This window comes from Theobroma cacao, chromosome 7 (assembly GCF_000208745.1).
Source record: "Theobroma cacao cultivar B97-61/B2 chromosome 7, Criollo_cocoa_genome_V2, whole genome shotgun sequence".
In the NCBI taxonomy this organism is placed as follows: domain Eukaryota; kingdom Viridiplantae; phylum Streptophyta; class Magnoliopsida; order Malvales; family Malvaceae; genus Theobroma; species Theobroma cacao.
The window spans coordinates 18410411-18435060 of NC_030856.1; the positions used below are offsets into that span (position 1 = coordinate 18410411).

The following is a 24650-nucleotide window of genomic DNA, read 5'->3' on the forward strand; positions in this document are numbered from 1 at the left end:
CACTTTGTTTTTCTATCACATTTAACCATTTTTCATCATTTTCTCTTCATTTCTCTTAGAATAAAAATCAGTTCATCATCATTGTACATCAATGCATATTCGGCCAAGGGTGGGTATTGTGAGAATTTCATGCTTTCTTGCCCAATTTGATTTCTATACACATTTAACTAACTAAAACTACTAATTTAACTAAGAATCAAAACCTAAAAATTTCAAAATCTCTCCCCTTGAAATTCGGCCAGCCCTTGGTTTCACTTTTTGATCTCTCTCCTCAAGCATGCTAAATGGAAATAAAGGCATAGGAAAGGTAGAAATCAAGCTAAAGTCAAAAAATCTTACCGTTAGACGCGTAAACGGAAGAAAAACGCGATTTCCCCTTTGAATTTTCTAGTTTTCCTTTGGTTTTTCCCTTTTCTTCCTTTCCTCTCTATTTTCTCTCTTGTTCTCTCCTTATGGCCGGCCATCACCTGATGTGGTGTTTAAATGAGCTGATTTTCCATTAAAATAATATTAAATAATTAAAAAGTGCCATGTGTCACTTTTCCATTGGCCCATTTTTAAAATTTCATCCTTTAAACTTCAATTTTTCACCGCTTAAAGTACCATAGTTATTCATACCAAAAATAAATAAATCCTATGATTTTGACAAGTTTTGGGCGGTGAAAATTACGATTTTTACCTCGGAGTGACAAAATTACCGTTTTGCCCCTATGTTCCGAAAATTGCTAAAATTGAAAATTTTCACTTCCTATCATTAAATTAAACTCCAAATAGTTAATCTTGGTAAAAAATTTCACTCGATGATCAAATTATTATCTTAGGTGGCAAAATGACGATTTTACCCCTGAACATCAAAATTTTCAATTTTTCCCAAATGAGCCCTCGAACTCCGAACAATCATTTTTAGTCATTCTTGGACTGTAAAATATTAAATTTCATCTTACGATTCCTATTTGAACTAGTTCGAGGTTAAATCAACTCAAGTGTACCGTTAGGTACAATACCGGGTTTCGTCTATTCTTAGGAACTTTCCTAACATAATAACATGCTACTCAGTGCATGTATGTCATGACATGTGTTTATAGGGTCGGCTTTTACATATGGTGTGAGAATCAAGCTTGAAAAATTATAATGTTGATGCACCCACGATGATCGAATTTTCCAAGAGAAAATGTGAGGATGATTTTGCCATATTTCAAGTTATTTAATTTGTGTTTGATGATTTGGAGTATTAGGAGAAAAATGAAATTATTTGGAGTTGAATTGAACGTATTGGCCAATTAATCGAGTGATAGATCGAATTAGGCCAATATCGTTTAATTTAGGTACACAATTGAATTTGTGTAGAACACCGTGTTTAGACAATAATCCAAACAATTTGCATCCCATTTCATACATTAGTATAAAGGTTGAATTGGTTTTATAACAATTTAGCACAATGTAGTAAATGGCTTATTGTGCATTATGTCTAGGTGGTGAGCATTATGGAAAAAGTAAATAGATAGTACCCGAGGATCAAGAATCGGAGCACTTGAAATTTGACTCCCGAAATAGTGAGTAACCTTATCATCATCTTGATTATTTGAAGTGAATTTTAATTCGTTTTTGTGATTTTATGGAAAATGAGTTTAAATGATAAATTTTTGGTTTTATAAACAAAATGTGTTTAAATGAAATGATTTTATAAATTGTCTTGAAATTGAATGATGGTTTTGAAAATAGAGTAATTGGAGACCACTTGATGTGTTATAAATTTATAGTTCTAATTGATTGGCTTATGATATTATTGGCATGAATGGTTGAATTGGTAAATGTGTTGAAAATGTATGAACTGTTGATTTGGCTTGAAAGGCTATAAAATAAAATAATTGCCATGTCATGCTATTGCAAATTTTATTTTATGGTGGGTTATAAATTAGTCGTTGCAGTGGACGGGTTCCGTGGACCAGCCTATTAGAAGGGCACGGTAACCCTATTATATTTGTCAACCCCGACCTTACAGAATACTTGCCATGTCATTAATTTGATTAACAATATGCTTGCACACTTGGAAAGCCCCGAAAAATCGTTAAAAGATGGCAATGTACCAAATGGTACAATTAAGTTGAATCAAGCCTCGAACTAGTCCAAATAAAGATTTTAAGATGAAATTGAAAATTTTAAATTCTCAGAATGACTTAAAATGGTGATTCGGAGTTCGTGGACCGATTTGGGGTCAAATTAGAATTTTCATGAACTAGGGGCGAAATGGTCATTTTGCCACTCGAGGTTAAGATGTGAGTGTTTGATGAAATTTTTGACTAAGATTGATCATTTTGTGTATAATTTGAGTTTGAAAAGTGAAGAATTTTAATTTCGACATTTTTTCGAGCATAGGGGTAAAATAGTCATTTTACCACCTCAAGGGCAAAATTGTAATTTTACACCACCCAACACTTGTCCAGCACATGGATATTACCCAAAATTATCATGGATAATTGAGGAAATTTAAGTGGTGGAGAGAGATTTCTTAATGACTAAGTATGACACATGGACCAATGGAATGGTGACATGTGTCAAATTGTGAGACCCCAACCTCTATAGTCTTGTAACTAAGCATAGATATAATAATACGAGCCAGGGGTAGTTTCGGCATTTTCTCTAATAAGCTCCCAAAAGAAAGTTTTATGATATTTTAAGGTCTAAATAGGCATAAGACTGCATAAATGATATGTACTGATGAAAACACGAAGAAAACTAGAAATGACAATAATTTTCACAACCGGGGCAAAATGGTCATTTTGCACCTGAGTCAAAATTTTTAAAATTTTCATAAACCCGAGTATGTTTAGACCATTATGGACCTTGACCCAGTGTCAAAAGAGCAAAAAGATTGCACAAAGGGTTGCATGAGAACAAGCTAACTAGTCAAGGCCATTTTTGTAATTTTAAGGGAATGGATAAGATTGGCTATAAATATCTTTCTTCTAGTAGCTTCTTCTCCCATTTTTCCAGCAGCTTGTCTTATTCTTCTTCTTCCCTCTCACGTTTCTTCAAAACTCCATGGAAGCTTGATATAGAGCTTGCATAATTTTCTCTCTCTAGCTCTAGTTTTCGTACCTTTGAGCCCTTTTGACTAGAACTCTTTAATTTTTTCACTCTCTCACTTCAAAACCTTTGATAAAGCTTATTTCCAGACTTACTCTCACTAGTTGGGCGTTATAGAGAGAGAAAGAGAGAATTACCCAATTTATTTGGAAGCTATTGGAAGAGAATTCAACTACAAAGGAACCCTAGGGTGAGTGATAAACCAAGCTTGATTTTTAGCTGTGAATAATGGCTAGTAATTTAGATTAAGAGCTGTTTTATTGTTGAGTATGTTCATTACTTTTTAAGTGATTAAGATAGTGAACATAGATAGCCATTTAATGTGGCAATTGAAAGCTAGCTAAAAGATAGCTTTTAGGGTTCATAGTGTGTGAATTGACCTATTGTTTATGCTAATGTGATCCTAGGTTCTAATAAAGTCCCATCCTTCCAATTGGATCATTAGGGGAATTAGAGTAAACTAAAGGCTTAACAATAAACTGGTGAGTGGACTGCCTTCAAAACTTGTTTTGGGGATATAATGTATTTGCCAAACATTTGAATGAATTATCAAGCATTTCATGAAAACAAGTGCCTTGGGAACAAGCTTTTGATAGATTGTCTCCATGTTGTGACATGTGACTATTATTGATTTATGCACTACCACATTGTGTTGATATATATGTATGTGAATACATTGTTGTGTAATGATATTGATTCGGCTATGTGTGAGTAGGGATTGCGCATAAGCCGATGATGACCTGATTATGTACGAGTAGGGAGTGCGCATAACCCGGTGATGACCCGACCATGTGCGAGTAGGGAGTGCGCATGAGTTGGTAATGATGATGATGGGTATACATATACATATATACATATGTAAATATGTGTGATATAGGAAATTAATGAGTAATGGTATATGGTTGTAATGCATGTGAAACTTGACATGTTAAATTGTGGAAAATTGTTATGCGTTTCATGTTGGTTTGGACATTTCAGCAGGTTGGTTTTTCTTTAGGAAGAAGGGAAAATTTTTCATTGGTGCCCTGTTTCTCGCTGCAGCGAGAATCATTTTCATTACAACAAGAAACTCTCGGGTTTGGAGGGGTAGATTGGGCGAAAACTCGCTGCAGCGAGCATGCATTTTCGCTGCAGCGAGAAACTTTCTGTTTTTGGGTTGCAATATCGCTACAGCAAGATTGAATCTCGCTGCAGCGAGAAACTTTCTGTTTCTGGGTTACAATTTCGCTGCAGCGAAAAACTTTCTGTTTTGTCTCCTATCTTGTCCAATTGCTGCTCTATTTTTCACTTCTTTGCTACCATATCTGAGCATGGACTTCCAACATTAAGGATTACATGAGTTAAGTTTAAAATGAGGAGGTTTAGTGAGAAACTCTCGGCCAGTTGAGAAACCCTCGTTTCGCTGCAATGAAAATTCATTCTCGCTATGCATAGCAAGGGGAGCCAAGGGATTAAAGGAATTTTCATAACCTAGGGGCAAAATAGTCATTTTTCCACCTGAGGTTAAAAATGGGAAAGTTGGAAAAAGTTTTTTATCAAAATTGACTATTTAGAACATAATTTGAGTTTAAGAAGTGAAGAATTTTAATTTCGACATTTTTTCGAGCATAGGGGTAAAATAGTCATTTTCCCACCCTAGGGGAAAAATTGTAATTTTACACCACCCAACACTTGTCCAGTACATGGATTTTACCCAATATTATCATGGATAATTGAAAAAATTTAAGTGGTGGATAGGGATTTCTTAATGGCTAAGTATGACACATGGACCAATGGAATGGTGACATGTGTCAAATTCTCATTCATTTATTATTTTCCTTATAAATTAACATAAAATCAGCCCATTTCTCTTCATATGGCCGGCCAAAGGAAGAGCAAAAAAGAACAAAGGAAGAAAAGAAGAACAAGAACCCTAGGTGGAAAAATTCAAGGGAAAATTGGTGAAAATTCAAGGAAACAAGTGAAAAAGCTTGAGATCTACCTTTCCCATGCATCCTTTTTCATTTTCCATGATTGAATCATATGAAATCATGATGAATCCCTTACTGGCCGAACATGGGGGGAGGAGTTTTGATGCTTGATTTGGTTAGATTTCAATGAACTTTAGTGTTTTTAGTTAGTTTGTTAGTGATGTGTAGCATGAAAAGCCAACAAGAAAAATTCATTTTCTTCCATCAGCCATCATAGGCCGAATTTTCCATGTAGAGTGTGGATGGTGCGTTTGATTTTATTTCAAGTGAATTGGTTAGGAAATGATGAATTTCGGTGAGAAAATCAAGTAGGAAAAATTATAGTATTGATGCACCCACCATGGCCGAAATTCCCAAGAGAAAATGTGAAGATGATTTTGCTAATTTTTATGCTATTGGAATTGTGTTTGATGGTTTGGTGAATTGGAAGAAAAATGGAGTTAATTGGAGTTGAATTGGCCAATTAATTAAGTGATAAATCGAATTAGGCCAACACCGTGTTTAGACGATAATTCGAATAATTTGCATTCCATATCATGCATCCATATAGTTTTATAGCGGTTTAGCACTAATGTGGTAAATTGCTTGATTGTGCCTTATGTCTAGGTGGTGAATCCTCCAATAAGGGCAAAGAAGTTGTACCCGAGGATCGATAGTCGGAGTACTCTAAAAATTTGACTCCCAAAATAGTGAGTAACCTTACTATCGTCTTAATTATCTAAAGTGGTTTTATCCAATTTTGTGGATTTTATGGAAAATGAATTAAATGATTAATTTTTTGATTTTATAAACAAAATGTGATTTAATGAAAAGATTTTATAAATTGTCTTGAAATTGAATGATGGTTTGAAAATAGAGTAATTGGAGACTATTTTTGTGTGTTGTAAATTCATGATTCGAATTGATTGGCCTATGGCAATATTGGCATGAATGGTTGATTTGATAAATGTGTCGGAAACGTATAAATTGTTGATTTGCTTTGAAAGGTTGTAAAATAAAATAATTGTCATATCATGCTATTGCAAATTTTATTGTATGGTGGGTTTAGCTTGTTGCAGTGGGTTAGGTTTTCTGTGGACTAGCCTATTAGAGGGGCACGAAATCTCGTTATATTTTAGCTCGATTGGAGAGGCGAGTAGGGTAATTCCCGAGGTATAACTTTAGAGTTTCACTTCACGCAAAACCACCACGTGAGGGTGAACTCAGCCAACACCAAGGAACGACTATGTTTTCAAAATAAAAAAACATGATTTATACGTATATGACTTTTTAATAGCCTTGGCAGACTTAGTTTGGGATAGCCCTCAGCCAAGGTATCCCTGATAACTGAGTATGAGAATAATATTTGGCATGAGCCAAGTTTTAAGAAATTCTTAAGCCATGTTGATTACTCGATTTAAATGAATTGATTTTATTTGGTTGAAATGAGTTGGAATGTGATAAATTACAATATGATGATTTATTTTATCTGTCTCCATTTACTCAATTTTAGATATTTTAGATGGTATTTGTTTGCTCACTGGGATTATATAATCTCACCACCCTCCTTTTCAACCCTTTCAGGTCCAGGATAGTCGGTAAATAGCTCATTTCGTTGAGGGCTACAGTTGGACTTGCATCCTCAAAAACTGTAAGTTTACCACTTTTGATACTTTTAGTCGTTCGTGGGCCCATGTGTCACTGTAAATTAAATCTTATGCTTTGGTTATCTGTATTACAGTATGTATGAATTTATTTAGCTTTTGCACTACAAAAATTATTTATCGGTAACTTTATAAATATTGTTTTATAAGAAAATATAATATTTTATTAAATATTTTTATTATATTCAAATAGTTATAATTTCACTTTAAATGAATGTTTTAGATATCAAAACTTATTTTAGATTATGAAATATGTGTTTTCCACTTGCATACTACATTTTTAGCTGGTTTCGAGACTTTTAAGGAAAAATGACCAAAATGCCATTGTGAGACAGAAATAATTTTTTTATTGATTTAAGTTGGAAATAGCTTAAAATCTTTTAGAACATGATATTTGGCAATGGTTACTCACAGGGGAAATGTGAAACTGATATTAAAGCCTTGCGAAGTTCCAGTTAACATTTCGGGTAATGAGTGTTGATCGGGATACTGCGACAGTTGTCATGGGTTCAAGGGGAGTATCGGGTCGTGACAATATTCGTACCTTAGTATGAGAGGCATGGTTGGATAACTCCTGAGGCTAAAACTTTAGATTTCACTTCATGCCAAACCACCACGTGAGGGTGAACTCAGCCAACTCCAAGGAACGGCTTTGTTTTCAAAATAAAAACATGATTTATGCGTACATAACTTTTGAAGAGCCTTGGCAGACTCGGTTGGGATAGCCCTCGATCAAGGTATCCCTGATAACTGGGTATGAGAATAATTTTGGCAAGAGCCAAAGTTTTAAGAAATTCATAAGCCATGTTGATTACTCGATTTATATGAATTGATTTTATTTGGTTGAAACAAGTGGAAATGTGATGAATTACAGTATGTTAAACTATTTTATCTGTCTCCATTTACTCAACTTTAGATATTTTAGATGGTATTTGTTTACTCACTGGGATTATATAATCTCACCACCCTCCTTTCCACCCATTTCAGGCTCAGAATAGGCTATAGATAGCTGATTTCATCGAGGCTATCATTGGATTTGCATCCTCCAAAATGTAAGTTCACAATCTTCCTTACTTTAAGTTATTCCGGGGCCCGCTGGTTATTGTAAATTAAATTAAATACTCTGGCTTATTGTATTACAATATGTATGAATTTATTTTGCTTTTACACTGCTACAAAAAAATTATTTACGTATAACTCTAAAAATATTGTTTTATAAGAAAATAGAATATTTTATTGAATATTTCTTTTATTTTTTTTATTATATCCAAATAATCATAATTTCTTTTTAAATGAAGGTTTTAGATGTTTAAACTTATTTTTGATTATGAATTATGTGTTTTGTACTCCCATACTACATTTTGAAAGGATTTCAAGAATTTTGAGCAAAAATGACCAAAATGCCCCTGTGAGAAAGAAATAGTTTTTCTATTGTTTTGATTTGGAAATAGTTTATAATCTCTCAAAACATAATTTTAATGACTAATACTCATAAGGGAAGCAAAAAAAAAAAACTGATGTTAAGCCTTGCGAAGTTTCGATCGACATTTCGGGTAATGAATATCTATCGGGATGTCGCGGCGGTTGTCACGGGCTCGATGGGAGTTTCGGATCGTGACATCCATTCTCCACGGAAGCTTGATATGAAACTTTCACAACTTTCTCTCTCTAGCTTTAATTTTCATACCTTTGTGCCCTTTTGACTAGAACCCTTGTGCTCTTTCACTCTCTCACTTAAAAACCCTCAAAAAGTCCTTGTTCAACACTTTCACTCACTAGTTAGAGATTTTAGAGAGAGAAAGATAGATTTTCCACATTTGTTTGGAAGCTATTGGAAGAGAATTCAACTACAAAGAAACCTTAAGGTGAGTGATGAACTAGGCTAGATTTTAAGTTGTTGATAATGGCTAGTAGTTGGGATTATGAGTTGTTTTATTGTTGAGTTGTTTACTCATTTTTAGTGTGATTATAGAAGTGAAAGGAATAGTCATTTGATATAGTTGGAAGCCAATTAGGAATGAGTAGTAGAATTTGAATTAGAAACTAGCTTTTGGAGTGATATTAATATAAATTAGATTGGTTGTGATGTTGTGTGTGTATACGTTCCAACAAGGCCTCACATGACCATTTGGAGTATTAGTTGAGGTTAGAGTCAAGAAAAAGAAACAACAAGACCGGTGAGTGAACTTGCAATTCAAAGTATTTTTGAGAATGTGAATGTGCTTGCACAAGACATTAAATGATTTTATCAAACTTTTCTTAAGAATGGGCACCTTGGGAACAAGCCCTTGATAAATTATCTTTGTGTTGTGATATGTGGCTATTATGGATTCATTACTTCTACATTATGTTGATATATATATTCATATGAATATATTATTGTGTAATGATATTGACTCGGCTATGTGCGAGCACGGAGTGCGCATAAGCCGATGATGACCCGGTTATGTGCGAGTAAGGAGTGCACATAAACCGGTGATGACCCAGCCATGTGCGAGTAGGGAGTGCACATGAGCTGATGATGATGGGATAGTGTGCATGATGATGATGGGTATATATATATATATATATACACATATGTAAATATGTGTGTTATAGGAAGTTTATGAGTAATGGTATATGGTTGTAATGCATCTGAAATTTGGCATGATGAATCTTGAGAAATTCCCATTTTCTTGCAAATTGATCTTTATTGCAGCACCAAATGGATTTTTGTGCAAAGGAGGCCCCTTTTTCGCTTAGGTGCCCTACTTCGCATTCTCGCTGCAGCGAGAAACATTTTGTTTTGGCAGTAGAAAACTTGCTCCAGCGAAAATAAATCTCGCTGCAGTGAGAAACTCTCGGGTTCTAGTGTAGTATGTTCACTTTGATGAAGATTTTGACCACCTTCTCGTCCGAACTGGAAAAAGTAATAAACATAAAAGTTGTAGGCCTGCCTCTTAGCTTTCTAATGGTCAGAAATTAAGGTCAATTGGACTTCTGTAACTAGAGATATACTAGACAAACTGAAATACATGCAAACCAGTACTATTTCTCACTGCAGCGAGAAACATTCTATCCTACATGCTACCCTATTCGGTTTTTGACATATTGTTCACCCATTTAACTTCATGGATTAATCATGGGTTGTTGCAACACTATGAGGTTATTAATCAAAGTTTGAAATAAGGGTTTTTTAGTAAGAAATTAAATCAATTGCATTGTTTTTGAAAAAGTGCATCATGATTTGCAAATTCTTCCTATTGATTGCTTGTTCCCTTCTTATGTTCAGTCACTGAGTTTTATACTCATGTTTTTAAACTTTATGTTTTCAGATTCGAAGGCAGTTGGGACCTATATTGAGTCGCACACATATGCTTGCCTTATTGGTTGGTACTATGGCATCTCAGTAGTTGTACCCTCACCCACTGTCACTCCGCTGATGGTCAAGAGTCGTATGCTTGTGTATACATATAAGTAATGTAGATCACTCAGATTCATGTTAGAAAAATCAAATATGTATATTTGATTACTAATGCCAATATAGGTTGGCAAACGAGTAACATTATTTTAACATAATACGAATGTGAATATTGGGTTACTATAAAATGTTATTGAAATATTTATAATTGAGAGTTGCAATATGTGGTTTTAGAATGATGATCGGGTTTGCATAAAAAAGCTTGCTTGGGCTTAGTGGGCTATGCCCATTGGGCCCATGCGTCGATCATGGCTCGGTATTTAGGCTATGACAATAAATGCCCTAAAAAGAAATCACTTCAAGGAATTTCAAAAAGAAAGCAATGATGGCAACTTGGAGTGATAGTGATGAGGTTGCAAATCTTGGTCTCATGGCACTTGATGACTATAAGGTATTTCTTACCTCTTATGATCCTAATACTCATGATGAAAATGATTAAACTTTTCATGAACTGCAAGATGCCTTTGAAGAATTAGCTTTTGAATTTGAGAAAATGAATTTAAAGCACAAAAAAATTATTTCAAAACTTAGTGTTGAAAATGAATTCTTGATGGAGGCAAAAGATTATTTAAAAAAAGAAAATGAAAATTTGAAAATTAATTTTGAAGCTTGTCAAAAAAAATTGATGTTTTAGAAAATGAGAATTTGGATATTGATATGAAGCTTGAAGATTTGACAAATGAAAAGCAAAATGTTTTCACGAATTTACCATTTTCAAGGACGACCAAATGCAATTATTGTAAATTTCATGGTCATAAGTCATTCACTTGTCTTATTAAAAAACATCTATCTTATAGGATTAGACAAGTATGGGTTCCAAAAAGAAATATGTGTAACAAGACTAACCTTTAAGGATCCAAAGAAACTTGGATTCCAAAAATCAAATGAGAATGTCTTTTGTAGGTGTGCTTCAGCAAGAAAGAATAAGCTCTTAAAGATTGAATGCTTTCTAGACACATAAAAGAAAATGGGTGATATATATTTATGTTGTTTTTTGAATTTTGAAAATACTCAAGTGATGAAATTTCATTGTTTATGAATTGCCTTTATGAATATTAAGTGTTGTTCAAGTTGTATTTGGTTGAAACTATGGATGATTGATTATTGATTGTGCAAAATTGTTGATTGCAAGGTATGTGAGCATGAGATGCATTTATACTTAAACATAAATGATTTAACAAGGATGATATGATAATAACATACGCATATTTGATAACTTGCTCTCACTCTCATTCTGGTAGTCTAAATAAGGAATTAGCCTAAAAGTTAAGCTTCTTAATTTCCTTGTGTCTAAGATTTATTAACCTTTTGAACAACCTTGTTTTGAAAATTTAGAATCAAATTGATAAGTTCAAAATGGTTAAAATAATGCTTGACTACCTGAATTGATTTCATCAATATGAACATATAAGAGAAAATCATTTCCCATGCTTTAGCTTATATTAATATATAGTTTGAACAAGTTTGTCACATGTTGAAAATGATATTATGACTTGTTCTTGATGAAACTGAATGCATGAGTAAATGCTTGAGTTTGTTGATCTTTTGTGCTTGCAAGGATGACATTATTTCTTGAGAATTAAATGCTTATATGGTCATATTAATAAAATAATGTCTAGAGAGATTGAGATGTTAAAATGCTTGGTCTAGAATCAATCTTTGGCATATGCTTTATAATTGTGCTTTATTGATTGTTTCAAAATTGAATTCTTGATTATGCATATGAAATTGATTATTATTAAAACATTGAACTTCATGAAATATATTTTTAGTTCATCTATTATTTTGGTTAAGTCACATACTTATATGATATCTCATATTGCTTAACCTTAGGATTTGAAGTCTATAAGTTGACGTGAGTTATGTTCTTGAATGAGAAATTTAACATGTCAAGTTAGATCATAATATACTATGATGACATAGTTGAAATATTTTTGAACATGCATTTAAATGTTAACTATGTTTTCCATGAGCTTAAATGATTGCATAATCTAAAAACTTTGTGTGCATCCAACTTGAGCTTATAGGTTACAAATTGACTGCTCATTTCTTGAATTTTGACAATTGGTAATCATTGATGCTTGGATGCTTATGTTAGATATATTCATGAGTTGAGTGCCATGTTTTCAATATTTCTCATAACAAATGGTATTGTTCATGAATTATGGAACAATGAGAAAGATCATATATCTTGAGCTTTATTGATAATCTTTTTATATATGACCATGTTTTTGACTGAAATCATGCATGCATTTCTTTGACTACAATTGGAATCATAATGAATGAAGATAGCCATGGTACTACATGTAATCATGCTTGTGCCTACTTGATCATAATATTCTTTTGTATGATTACAAAAAATGCAAAAAGTCTTAGCAATGCTTCATTGATAATGATATTGTTCTAATGGGAAAACTTCTCCTTAAATTGATATACACATTTAGGAGAAATCTTGTTAAAATTCTTGTCTGAAAGTATTATTGAAAAAAGATTACTAAAAAGGGCTAAGTAATAACATGTTAGAAATTTGAGAATATGGTGTCTTGGAAAGCAAGTGTATTCTTATGTTTAATTTCATTTAATTTATTTGTAATGAAAGTACATTTTGATAATAAGACAAAGAGTTCGTTTTAAGTAAGCATTCATTATCTAGTTACTAAGGTGCCATGATTCTATTGAGATATTAAAATACATTTTTATGAAGACTTCTACATAAGAGATGTGTTTTAATTGAATCTAAAAATCATTCACAGCCATATAATAAAGTTGGTCACTTTATTGTGTTAAGGTTGTAGTTTCCAGATTACTTCCAATGAAACGAATGTGATTCACTTCAAGCGAATGATGAGTCTCAAATCATTAGAATGGTTGACTTCAAGTAATGACACTATAACATGAACTTGAATCATGTGATAATCAAATTTAAGTTTAATAGCTACTTCAATCTAGATCTGACACTTATGCATTTGTTTATGGCAAAACTGAAATCCTGATGGATAGTGGACTCATGTTTTATCTCCTTATAATCTTTAATATACCATAAGCATAATCATCATAAAGCATTGATCTAGACTTTGTATGCTGGGATTATAATGGAGGTGAACATCTGGGAACATCTACCCAAATAGTGGAGTTTATAGCATTAACATCACTTTTAGTGATTTCAGAAAGATTGCTGATTAATCTGGGCCCAACAGATTAATGAATTAGCTACTCATCACATCTTGAAACTCAAAAGATTAGATCTAGAGTATTGAATCAGTAATTAGATGAAATTTGAGATTAAGGGATAAAATTGACATAAAGGGTAAAACGGTAATTTTACCTTTTGTCATTGGATGGTTATAAGGGTTCACAATATATAAGGTTTGCAATTGGATAACTAATAATTAATATCAAGTATTGAATCATTTCTTGTAATTAGAGTTAATCCAAGAGTGCAACCATGAATATATGGTGGAGTGATTTCATGGTTAATAAGCTTGAATTATCTTAATGAGACTAAGAATAATTCTAAGTTTGTTAGAGCTTGAAATATCTATGTCTAAATAGATTCCCCACTTATCTTCATTGGATTCAACTTGTTTAAGTTGGAATACATGTTTTATTTGATTAATTAAATTGTGTACAAAAATGGTAGCTTTAACATGTTTTGTCTTAATTTAGACAAGAAAACATGTTATGTCTTAATTTAGACAAGAAAACATGTTTTGTTTTAATTTAGATAATAAAACATGTTTGCCTTAATATAAGACAAGAAAAATGTGTTTTGTCCTAATCTAGACAAGAAAACATGTTTTTCTCTATTTAGACAAGATAACATGTTTTGTCTTAATTAAAAACAAGACTTGTTTGAAATTAAGATAATTCTAGGAGGATTCTTGCAAAATAAATCTAGACATCCATGTTAATAAAAGGAGACTCCATGTTTGACTAACACTCTTTTATTTATTATTAACTCTTTTTAAATAAAGATGGATAATAATAAAATAAGAGTTATTATTCAACAAGGAATTTTATTTTATAAATAACTTTAAATGATAATTAAATAATTAAATTATTTATTATTTAATTTTAATTTTGATAATTATGAAGCATGTTTGATGCTTCCATAACTCTAAATGGATGGTTAAGATTGATTTAAAGGTATTTGATTTTGTTCAAACCTTTGTGGCAAGAGTTTTAATAAAAAGAGAAGAGATTAGAAGAAAAGAAATGTACATATCTTCCTTGAAAAAGTTTTAGCCATCACTTCTCTCCTCATTCTTTTAACTTTGACACACCTCTCCTCTTCTCTCCCATTCTTGGCTAAATTTTTTGAAAGAAAAATAGCCATTAAATTTTAGGTAGAAAATAGAGACAAAATTAGTTGCCATCTTATAATCTAGCATTTCGCACCTTGTCCACTCATGGTTCAAGTAGAAATCATTCTTAAAGAATCAGCGATAAGTTTGTTTTGATGAGAAATTAATCGTTTATGTGGTGGTGCCCGAAAATAAGAATCATGAAATAAAAGGTATGCTTTATCTTGCTTTAATAGATTCTTATTTTTTAGGATGTTATTATGTTACTTGCAATATAAATGAAGTGTTTTTCTACTTGTGTAATTGGATTGCTTGCGTCCTTTATAAAAGAAAAAATTTTGAGATCCATGTTTTGCATAAACACATCAATGCACTTAGATCAACTCCATTAATTGGTATCAGAGCAAGGATTATTGCAAGTTTTGTTTCCTATATCTATTATGCATGGTTGGCACCTTTGCATGCATTGAACTATCTTGATGTGATCAATGTAGGGTTGTATGTTATGATGTACTATTCAAGGTTTTTGTCACATTAATTGTTTAAGAAAATTTTACTTATAACCTTTTTATTTTGGCTATGTAACAAGAAGTGTGGCCTATCATTACCATGTTTCCTTCTTTATTTTTTTTTTATTTTTCCTTAGATTTTTATAACTAGGAAAAGTCATGTAATTTTAATATTTCTTGATGTATTTGGTGCATCCATGGAGAAAAAAGATGAAAACCAAAAAGAAGAAGAAGGTAATAAGGTAATATTTTATCTCTTTATTTTTTTTATAGCTATTCATTTTTTTTAAGGAGTTTTTCTTATATCAAATTTTTTTTAAGGAAAAGAGTTTTTCTTACATTAAAATTCTTGTTTTATAAAAAATATTTTTCTACTAATAATTTATAGAAATGAGTTTTTCTACTAATAGATAATTATTTTTTGAAATTTAATAATTTTTCTCAAAATATTAATTTCAAAATGTCACAGCCCAATTTTCGGGCCATGACCGACATAAAGGCCCAATGCGCATAGCCCACTAAGCCTAAGCAAGCCTTTTTATGTAATCTTGTCATTTATTTCATCCATCAATCCTAAAGTCACATTGAGTAATTCCCATCTATAAGTACTTTAATAATGTACTATGACAACTAAATACTTACACTTGTATTAACCCAAAGTATTATCATTCATTGCCATTTCATAATGACATCATCAACCAAATATACATATATCACTTGAAACATAGTTTTAGCACTTCACATCTAATGCGCATATACACATGCAAAAGACTCCTGATGACCAACAGAGTGACTTTGGGTCGGGGATGCAGCTACTGAATGCCATGATACCTACCGAAGGGTGAATACCAAAGAACATTTCAATCTAGGTCCTAACTGCCTCCAAATTTGAAAACATGAAGTTTGAAAGAGTGAGTATAAACCCAGTGAGTGAATATAGGAAGGGAACAAGCACCAATACAGGAAGTTTTAGAAAACATGATACATTTATGTTGAAAACAATGCAATTTAGCTTTATTCCTTGTTTAAACCCCTTAATTAAACTCTTGATTATTTAATGCCTTAGTGTTGAAAGATCCATGATCAATAATGAAGTTAAAGAGAGAAAACTTGTCAAGCCTGGCTCTACAATATGTTTATTATGCCATTCTTACATAAGTATGCATGTTTGCTTACTTGGGTACCTCAGAAATCGTTAAAGGACGGCAATGTACCAAATGGTACAATTAAGTTGAATTAAGCCTCGAACTAGTCCAAATAGAGATTTTAAGATGAAATTGAGAATTTTAAAACCCCAGAATGACTTAAAAAGGTGATTCGGAGTTCGATGACCGATTTGGAGTCAAATTAGAATTTTCATGACCTAGGGGCAAAATGGTCATTTTGCTACCCGAGGTTAAGATGTGAGTGTTGGATGAAATTTTTGACTAAGATTGACCATGTAGAACATAAGTTGAGTTTGAGAGGTGAAAAATTTTAATTCCGGCATTTTTTCAAGCATAAGGGGCAAAATAGTCATTTTCTAGTCGAGGGGCAAATTTGTAATTTTGCACCACCCAACACTTGTCCAGCACATGAATTTCACCCATTATTATTATGGATAATTAAGAAATTTTAAATGGTGGAGAGAGATTGCTTAATGGGTAAGTATGACACATGGGCCAATGGAATGGTGACATGTGTCAAATTTTCATCCATTTACAATTGGCTTTAAAAATCAGCCCATAACCCTCCCAAGTCATTTCTCTTGGTTGGCCAAAGGAAGAAAAAGGAAGAAAAGAAGAAGAACAAAAACCTAGCTAAGAAATTCAAGAGAAATTCACACAATTTCAAAGAATCAAGTCACAAAAGGTAAGATTTTTCAATTCTAGCTTGTGATCAACCTTTCCTATGCATTCTTTTTCATTTTCCATTATTGAGAATCAAGTTTGCATGAGGATACCTTTGCTGGCCGGACGTGGGGGGAGGAGTTTTGAACTTGGATTTGGTTAGATTTCAATATATTCTAGTGTTTTTAGTTAGTTAGTGATGTGCAGCATGGAAAGCAAACAAGAAAAATTCATTTTCTTCCATCACCCTCCATTGGACGAATCTTCCTTATGGTGTGTTGATGGTGGACTTGATTTTATTTCAAGTGATTTGGTTAGGAATTAATGATTTAAGGTGTAAAAATCATGTGGGAAAAACCATAGTGTTCATGCACCCACCATGGCTGAAATTCCCAAGAAGAAATGTGAAGATGATCTTGCTAAATTTTATGTTACCATGACTGACGACATTGGAAACGACCTCTTCCCCTCCCAACTGATCTACTGAAAGGCGGTTGTTCGCGTTGAGGAGACATAATAATCTATAAGAGGGAACAAAGTGAGTTTAGGCAACCTCAGGCTTTATATGCTTATGCATGTATTTTATTCAACCTAACCTAACTTAACTCGGGGCCACACTGACACTGTAAATTTTTAAAATAGCTTTAAAATAACTTTAAACCCTAAAACTCTAATCTTTAAAACCAAAAGCTCTGATACCAACTTAATTGTCATAACCCGGAACTCCCATCGAGCCCGTGACAACCGTCGCGACATCTCGATCGATATTCATTACCCGGAATGTCAACCGGAACCCCACAAGGCTTTAATATTAGCTTCTCATTTCCCCTGTGGGTAACTATTTTCAAATACCACATTCTAAAAGATTTTAAACTATTTCCAACCTAAACAAATAAAATAATAATTTTTGTCTCACAGGGGTATTTTGGTCATTTATCCGAAAAATCTCAAAATCATCTAAAAATATAGTATGTAAGTGGAAAACACATATTTCATAATCAAAAATAATTTTGGATGTCTAAAACATTCGTTTAAAATGGACTTATGACTGTTATAATAAAATAAAAATATTAAATAAAATATTCAATTTTCACATAAAACGATATTTTAAGAACACTGCATAAATTCTTACATACCGTAATACAGATAATCAAAGTATAAAATTTAATTTACAGTGACACGTGGGCCCACGAATGACCAAAAGTATCAAAAGAAATGAACCTACAGTTTTTGGATGTGGCAAGTTCAACTGTAATACTCACCGATATCAGTTATCTACAATCTATTCTGAGCCTGAAATGGGTGGAAATGAGGGTGGTGAGATTATAAAATCCCAATGAGTAAACAAACATCACTCAAAATATCTAAAGTCAAGTAAAAGGAGACTATTAAAACATTTCATCAAACTGAAATTTATCATCTTTCAACTTATTTCAACCAAATGAAATCAATTTATTTAAAGCAAGTAATCAGTATGGCTCATGAATTTCTTAAAAAGCTTGGCTCATACCAAAAATTATTATCATTCTCAGTTATCTGGGATACCTTGGCTAAGAGCTATCCCAACTGAGTCCGCTAAGGCAATTAGAAAGTCATGTTTTTATTTTGAAAACATAGCCATTCCTTGGCGTTGGCCGAGTTCCCCTTCACGTGGTGGTTTGGCGTGAAGTGAACTTTAAAGTTATACCTCGGGAGTTACCCTACTCGCCTCTCCTAGTGAGGTAAAAATATAACAAGATTCTGTGCCCCTCTAATAAGCTAGTCCACAGAACCCAGCCCACTGCAGCAGGTCAAACCCACCATACAATAAAATTTTGACAGCATGACAGGGCTAATATATTACTACCTAGCCTGCAAGGGTAAAATAAAGCAATTCATACAATTCATAAAAAACACAGCCCAGCCAGTCATGCCAATACAATAACATAAGCCATTAATTCAATTTTAAATTTACAACATATCAGTGGTCTCCAATTACTCTATTTTCAAAATCGTTATTTCGTTTCAAGACAATTTATAAAATATTTTCATTTAAACTCATTTTGTTTACAAAACATAAAAATTTACCATTTGAACTCATTTTCATAAAATTCACCAAAACCGAATAAAAACATACTTTAGATAATTAAAATGATGGTAAGGTTACTCACCGTGTCTAGAGTGGGGATTTTCGAAATACTCAGACTATTGGTCCTCGGGTGCAATTCCCTTGCCTTTATCAGAGGACTCACCACCTTGACACAGTACAAAATCGAGAAATTCACCACATTGGTACTAAATTGAAATTAAACTAATTTAGACTACTAATGCTTGATATGGAATGCAAAAATGTCTAAATTTTTGCCTAAATGCGGTGTTAGCCTATTTCGGTCTTTTACCCGATAAATTGATATACGCGTCCGTTTAAACTCCAAATTAATTTTTTTCAGTTTCTATACCTCAATTGCACCCAAATTGACTTAATGTCCCTCAGTGTGGTGCAAATTATCAGTCCCGATAACAAATTACGAAAATACCCCTAGTGGGTAAAAATTTATATTTTTGCTCCGAAAATTTCCATTATTTTTCTAGGCTCATAATTCATCATTATTCATCATAATTCCTCAAATAAACATCAAGATCAGCAGCCAATATTCCCCTAGAAAATTCAGCATAATGGGTTTCAATGGGAGAAAATTATATTTCTAGCTTATTTTTGCTATATTTCAATATAACTTAACTAAAATCACTTAATTCAATTAAAATCAACCAAAAATCAAGCTCAAAACTCATCCATGGAGGTTTGGCCAGCATGGGTGTCCATACCCACTTTCTAATTTTGCATGGAAATGAGAAAAAAATGCATGGGTAGTGAAAATCACAAGGAAAATCAATGAAATTTACCTTTTTAATGCTTGATTTCTTGATTTCTCTTGATTTTCCCCAAATTTTTCAGGTAGGATTCTTGTTTTTTTTTTTCCCCTTTTCTCCCCTGGTTTGGACAGCTGAAGAAGATGAGAATTCCGGAATTTTTACCTTTTTAAAGGCTAAAATAATATAATATTATTTTATTCATTTTTTTAATGTTTTATTAATTCCTTAAATTCTAGCCATCCATTTGTTTCCAAATTTTCACCATACACTTGTCCCACATATCCATAGCTTAGGTAAAATTCTCAGACTTATCCAAAGTCTTGGTGGAGTAATTTTTGAAATTTACACTTTTACCCCCGTAAAAGTCAAAAATTACATTTTTGCCCCAAAAACTGAAAAATTGCCCATAGACATATTTTTCATCCCTTATACTCATACCATTCTCCAATTTGTCAAATTTGATCTAAATTCTCTCAAAATCTCAAATTTTGTCCGCGGGTGGCAAAATTACGATTTTGCCCCTACACTCTAGAAATCACTGGAATTAAACTTTTTCACTGCCAAACCCTCAAATTATACTCCAATACTCAAATCATACTCCAATAAGTCAAATGGGGCTAAAAAAATTCTTTTCTAAAAATTCCCATTGTGTCCTTGGGTGGCAAATGACCATTTTGCCCCTGGACAGTAAAAATTCTAGTTTGACTTCAAATTGATCCTCGAACTCCAAATCACCATATTAAACCATTCTGGGACTTTAATATTCTTAATTTCATTTTAAATTCTCTATTTGATCTAGTTCGAGGCTTAAATTAACTTAATTGTACCATTTGGTACATTGTCGTCTTTTAACGATTTTTCTTTCGGGGCTTTCCAAGTATGCAAGCATATTGTCAATCATATGAATGACATGGAAAGTATTTTATAAGGTCGGGCTTGACAGTGTTTTTATGAATTGTATGAATTGCTTTATTTTACCCTTACAGGCTGGGTAGTAATATATTAGCCCTGTCATGTTGTTAAAATTTTTTGGAGAAAAATAACGTTGATGGGACTCGCATGTCTTTATTAAATAAAGATAGTACGGGTAAGTGAATATTTAAATATTCCAGTGATACCGCGTTGGAACATAAACTTCATATTTTATTGGTACAAGTGTTAAGGAAGAAAAATGGTAAGAAATTGGAATTAAAAGATTGTGGGAGGATGTAATTAAAAAAGGGTAAAAATCTTGGAGGGCAAAATGATAATTTTGCAATTTGCTTGGTCAAAGCTTCTGAAGGAAGCTTTGACTCCTTTCTTTTTCAGCCATGACTGTCCTTATCCTCTCCCACCAGATTGGTCTTCTTTTTCCTCATCCATTCCAATGCCATTTTCATGGTGAAGTGAAAAACTAAATTTTTCTTCATTTTCTTTTCCTTGTTTTCTTTTCCTTTCCTTTCTTTTCTTACTCCTTTCTTCTCCAAACTTCTTGGGCATCAAACCTGCAGCTTCTAACCCTAATTTCTAGCACTTCTAAACCCTAGGAGAGGGAAAGAAAAAATCTCTTTTTCTTTCCTTTATTTTTCTATTTCTACTCCACTATCAACAATACTTGGATTTTTTGCTTCAAATCTTCATTTTTAAGGCTAAAAGGTATATATTTCCAACTTTTGAAATTTTTGAATTTATGGTTATATTTTTAGACTTTATTTCCTAATTTCTTCCAATTAATTTTCTTGGAAATATTAGGTTTTTTGTTGATCTTCATGCCACCAAGCTCACCAAGGTAAAGTATCCTTAAATTTGGAATAGTTGATATGATAGGCTTGAGAATTAGATTAGAATTCTAGGTTAAAAATTAGGCTAGGATGTGATTTATCAAATGGATGCTTATTAGAATGATTAAATTCAATTTTTTTTTTATATATTTGAAGCTATTGTTGTTTATTGGCAAATCTAGGTTTTAATGGTATGTTGGGACTGCCAGGATTAAGACTTTATGGACGTTAGTCTTGTGAGTTGCCATTATTGAGGTGAGTGAACTTGCATTACAATGTTTTGGGATTAGAGCATATGTGTTTGATTAAATCCATTGAAATATTTTATTTGTTTCACTTTAAAATATGCATGGGGACAAGCTCTTAATGAAAAGTTTTGTGTTGTGGAATGCGATTGTGATGAATCCATGTACCCTGTGTTATGTTGATATATATATATATATATATCTAATTATATATGATATGTATTGATAGTAATATTGTTTGTAATTATAACAGAGTGTATGCGGTGTGGAAGGGCACATGCCGGTAATGACGGGTGATTCCAACTATGTGCGGTGTGGGAGTGCACATGAGCTAATGATCGGTGGGGGATTCCAGCCGTGTGCGGTGGGGGATTCCAGCCGTTTGCGGTGTGGGAGTGCACATGAGTTAATGACTGGTGGTGGGCTATATCCAGCTATGTGCAGTGAGGGAGGGCACATGAGTTGAGGACCGATGGGCATAAATATGCTTGTATATATATATGCCATAGAGATGATCATAAATGCTATGAAATTATTTGTATATGTTATGAAAAGGTTATGAAAATAATATGTGATTACATTGAATATTGAGAAAAATAGATTACTGTTAATGTGTTCAATTTGATGTTCAATATGGAAATAATGGATTTTTGTGGCATGTGAAAACCCCTTTATTTTCATTTACCCTGAATCTCACTGCAGCAAAAATGGATTCTCACTGCAGCGAGAAACCCTCGGGTAACTAATGATTTGTGCCAAAATTTCGCTGCAATAAGAATGCCTTTCTACTGCAGCGAGAATCAATCTATTACGCTAGATTTGCTTGAATGCTACTAAGGTTTTCACTCTTCAAATCCTTTGTTGTTCATGGATCCTTCATCATCAAGTGATTAAACAACTAAGGGTTTAAATGAGGGTTTTAATAAGCATTAAACTTGTGAGACCCTGTCAAGCTCAATTAAAAGATGATATTATACCGAATGGTACAACTAAGTTAAATCGAGCCTTGAACTAGTTCAAATAGAAATTCTAAGACGAATTTGAAAATTTTAAAACCAACAGAATGACTTAGAATAGTGATTTGGAGTTCAAGGTCCAGTTTGGAGTCCATCAGAAAATTGACCAAATAGGGACAAAACGGTCATTTTACCATTTGATGATAAAATGGAGATTTTTAGCCAAGATTTGATCACATTTGACCAAGAATAATTATATGAAATATAATTATAATTATTGGAGTATAAAATGATGTTTAGCAGTGAAAAATTATGATTTACGGTATTTATGGAGCACAAGGGCAAAATGGTAATTTTGCCACTAGAGGACTAAACGGAAATTTTTTTAAACAAATTTTGCCCCATTTGATTAATATTGATCAATATTAGTGTTATTTTAAGTTGAAAAGTAGAAATAATGAGATTCCGGTACATTTCGAAGTATAGGGGCAAAATCGTAAATTTTTCATCTCGGGGGCAAATCAGTAAAATTTTCGCCCTAGCACTTGTCAAGACCAAGGGATTTTAATTGTGGTAGGATTGGATAAATACCAGAAAAATTTGATTTTAGACTATGTTAGTGTTTAAGGATAGTTAAGCATGGTTATGAACAAAAACACAAAAGAAATATTCAATTTCTCTAGGGTTCCTTATTAGGCGAACCATGAGGGCTGAATATCAATGGGGGATTGTTTTTATTTCAAGGAAAATGGCATGGAAAATGATGAATTAAGGTGAAACGGTTACATAGAAAAAAAATTCGATGCTAGTGCACCAAATGACCAAATTTTTCTATAAAGAACTGTGAGGGTTCTAATGATGAATTTGGCTTTATTTAAATGTATGTGGTAAATTAAGGTATTAGAGGAGAAATGAATTAATTTGGAGGTGATTTGGACACAATCATCGATTAATTGGGTGATCGGTCGAATTTAATCGATACTTTGATTAAGCGGTAATCGGACATATTTTTGCATTTACATATCAAGCATTAGTAATTTAAATTAATTTATATCAATTTAGGGACAATATAGTAAATTCCTCGACTTTATTATTTGTCAAGGTGGTGAGACGTCTGGAAAAGGCAAAGGAATTGCGCCTGAGGACTATTAGTCTGAGTTCACCCGAAATTCGAATTTTCGACACTTGTGAGTGGACTGCCTATCAAAATTGTTTTGGGAATATAACTGTTTTCAACAAAGTATTTGAATGATTTTATGTAATTTTTCATGAAAATGAATGCCTTGGGAACAAGCTTTTGAGAAAAGGTTTATGTTATGAAATGTGGTTATTATGGATTTCTATGTGGCTGCATTATGTTGATATACATATATGCTTCAATATAATGTTGTGTAATTATGTTGACTTGGCTATGTGCGAGTAGGGAGTGCGCATAAGTCGAGGATGATCTGGTTATGTGCGAGTAGGGAGTGCGCATAACCCGGTGATGACCCGGTTATCTACGAGTAGGGAGTGCGCATAACCCGATGATGACCTAGCCATGTGCGAGTAGAGAGTGTGCATGAGCTGGTGATGATGATGATGATGAGCTGGTGATGATGATGATGGGTTGGTGAGATGATGATGATAGATGTATATGTATATATATATACATATGTATATGTGTGTGTTATAGCAAATTGATGGACAATGATTTATGGTTGTAATGTACGTGAAATTTGACACATTGTACTTTCAGGATTTTCATGAATTTTATGTTGATTTTATTAGTTTAGTAGAATGGCTTTTTGTTGAGTGAGGAAAAATGTTTCTCTTGTTGCTCTGTTTTCACTGCAGCAAAATTCATGCTCGCAATAGCGAAAAACTCTCGGGTTTGGAGGGGTTTTAAATAGGAATGAACTAAATTGCATTGTTTTGAAACAAGTGCTTCATGATTTTAAATTCTCCTTAATTGTTCCTTGTTCCCTTCCTTGTTCACTCATTAAGTATTGTACTCACGTTTTATAAAAATTCATGTTTTCAGATCAGGTGACT

General features: G+C 32.9%; 1 protein-coding gene across 1 annotated transcript in view; it reads left to right on the forward strand.

The window, feature by feature from the left end:
* LOC108662823 (RNA-directed DNA polymerase homolog) overlaps positions 1-10160 on the forward strand; it is a 29270-nt gene extending 19110 nt beyond the window's left edge. Inside the window, exon 2 of the mRNA XM_018124417.1 lies at positions 10015-10160. Within this exon, the coding sequence (XP_017979906.1) occupies positions 10015-10160 (146 nt within the window). The remainder of the gene's footprint in view (positions 1-10014) is intronic.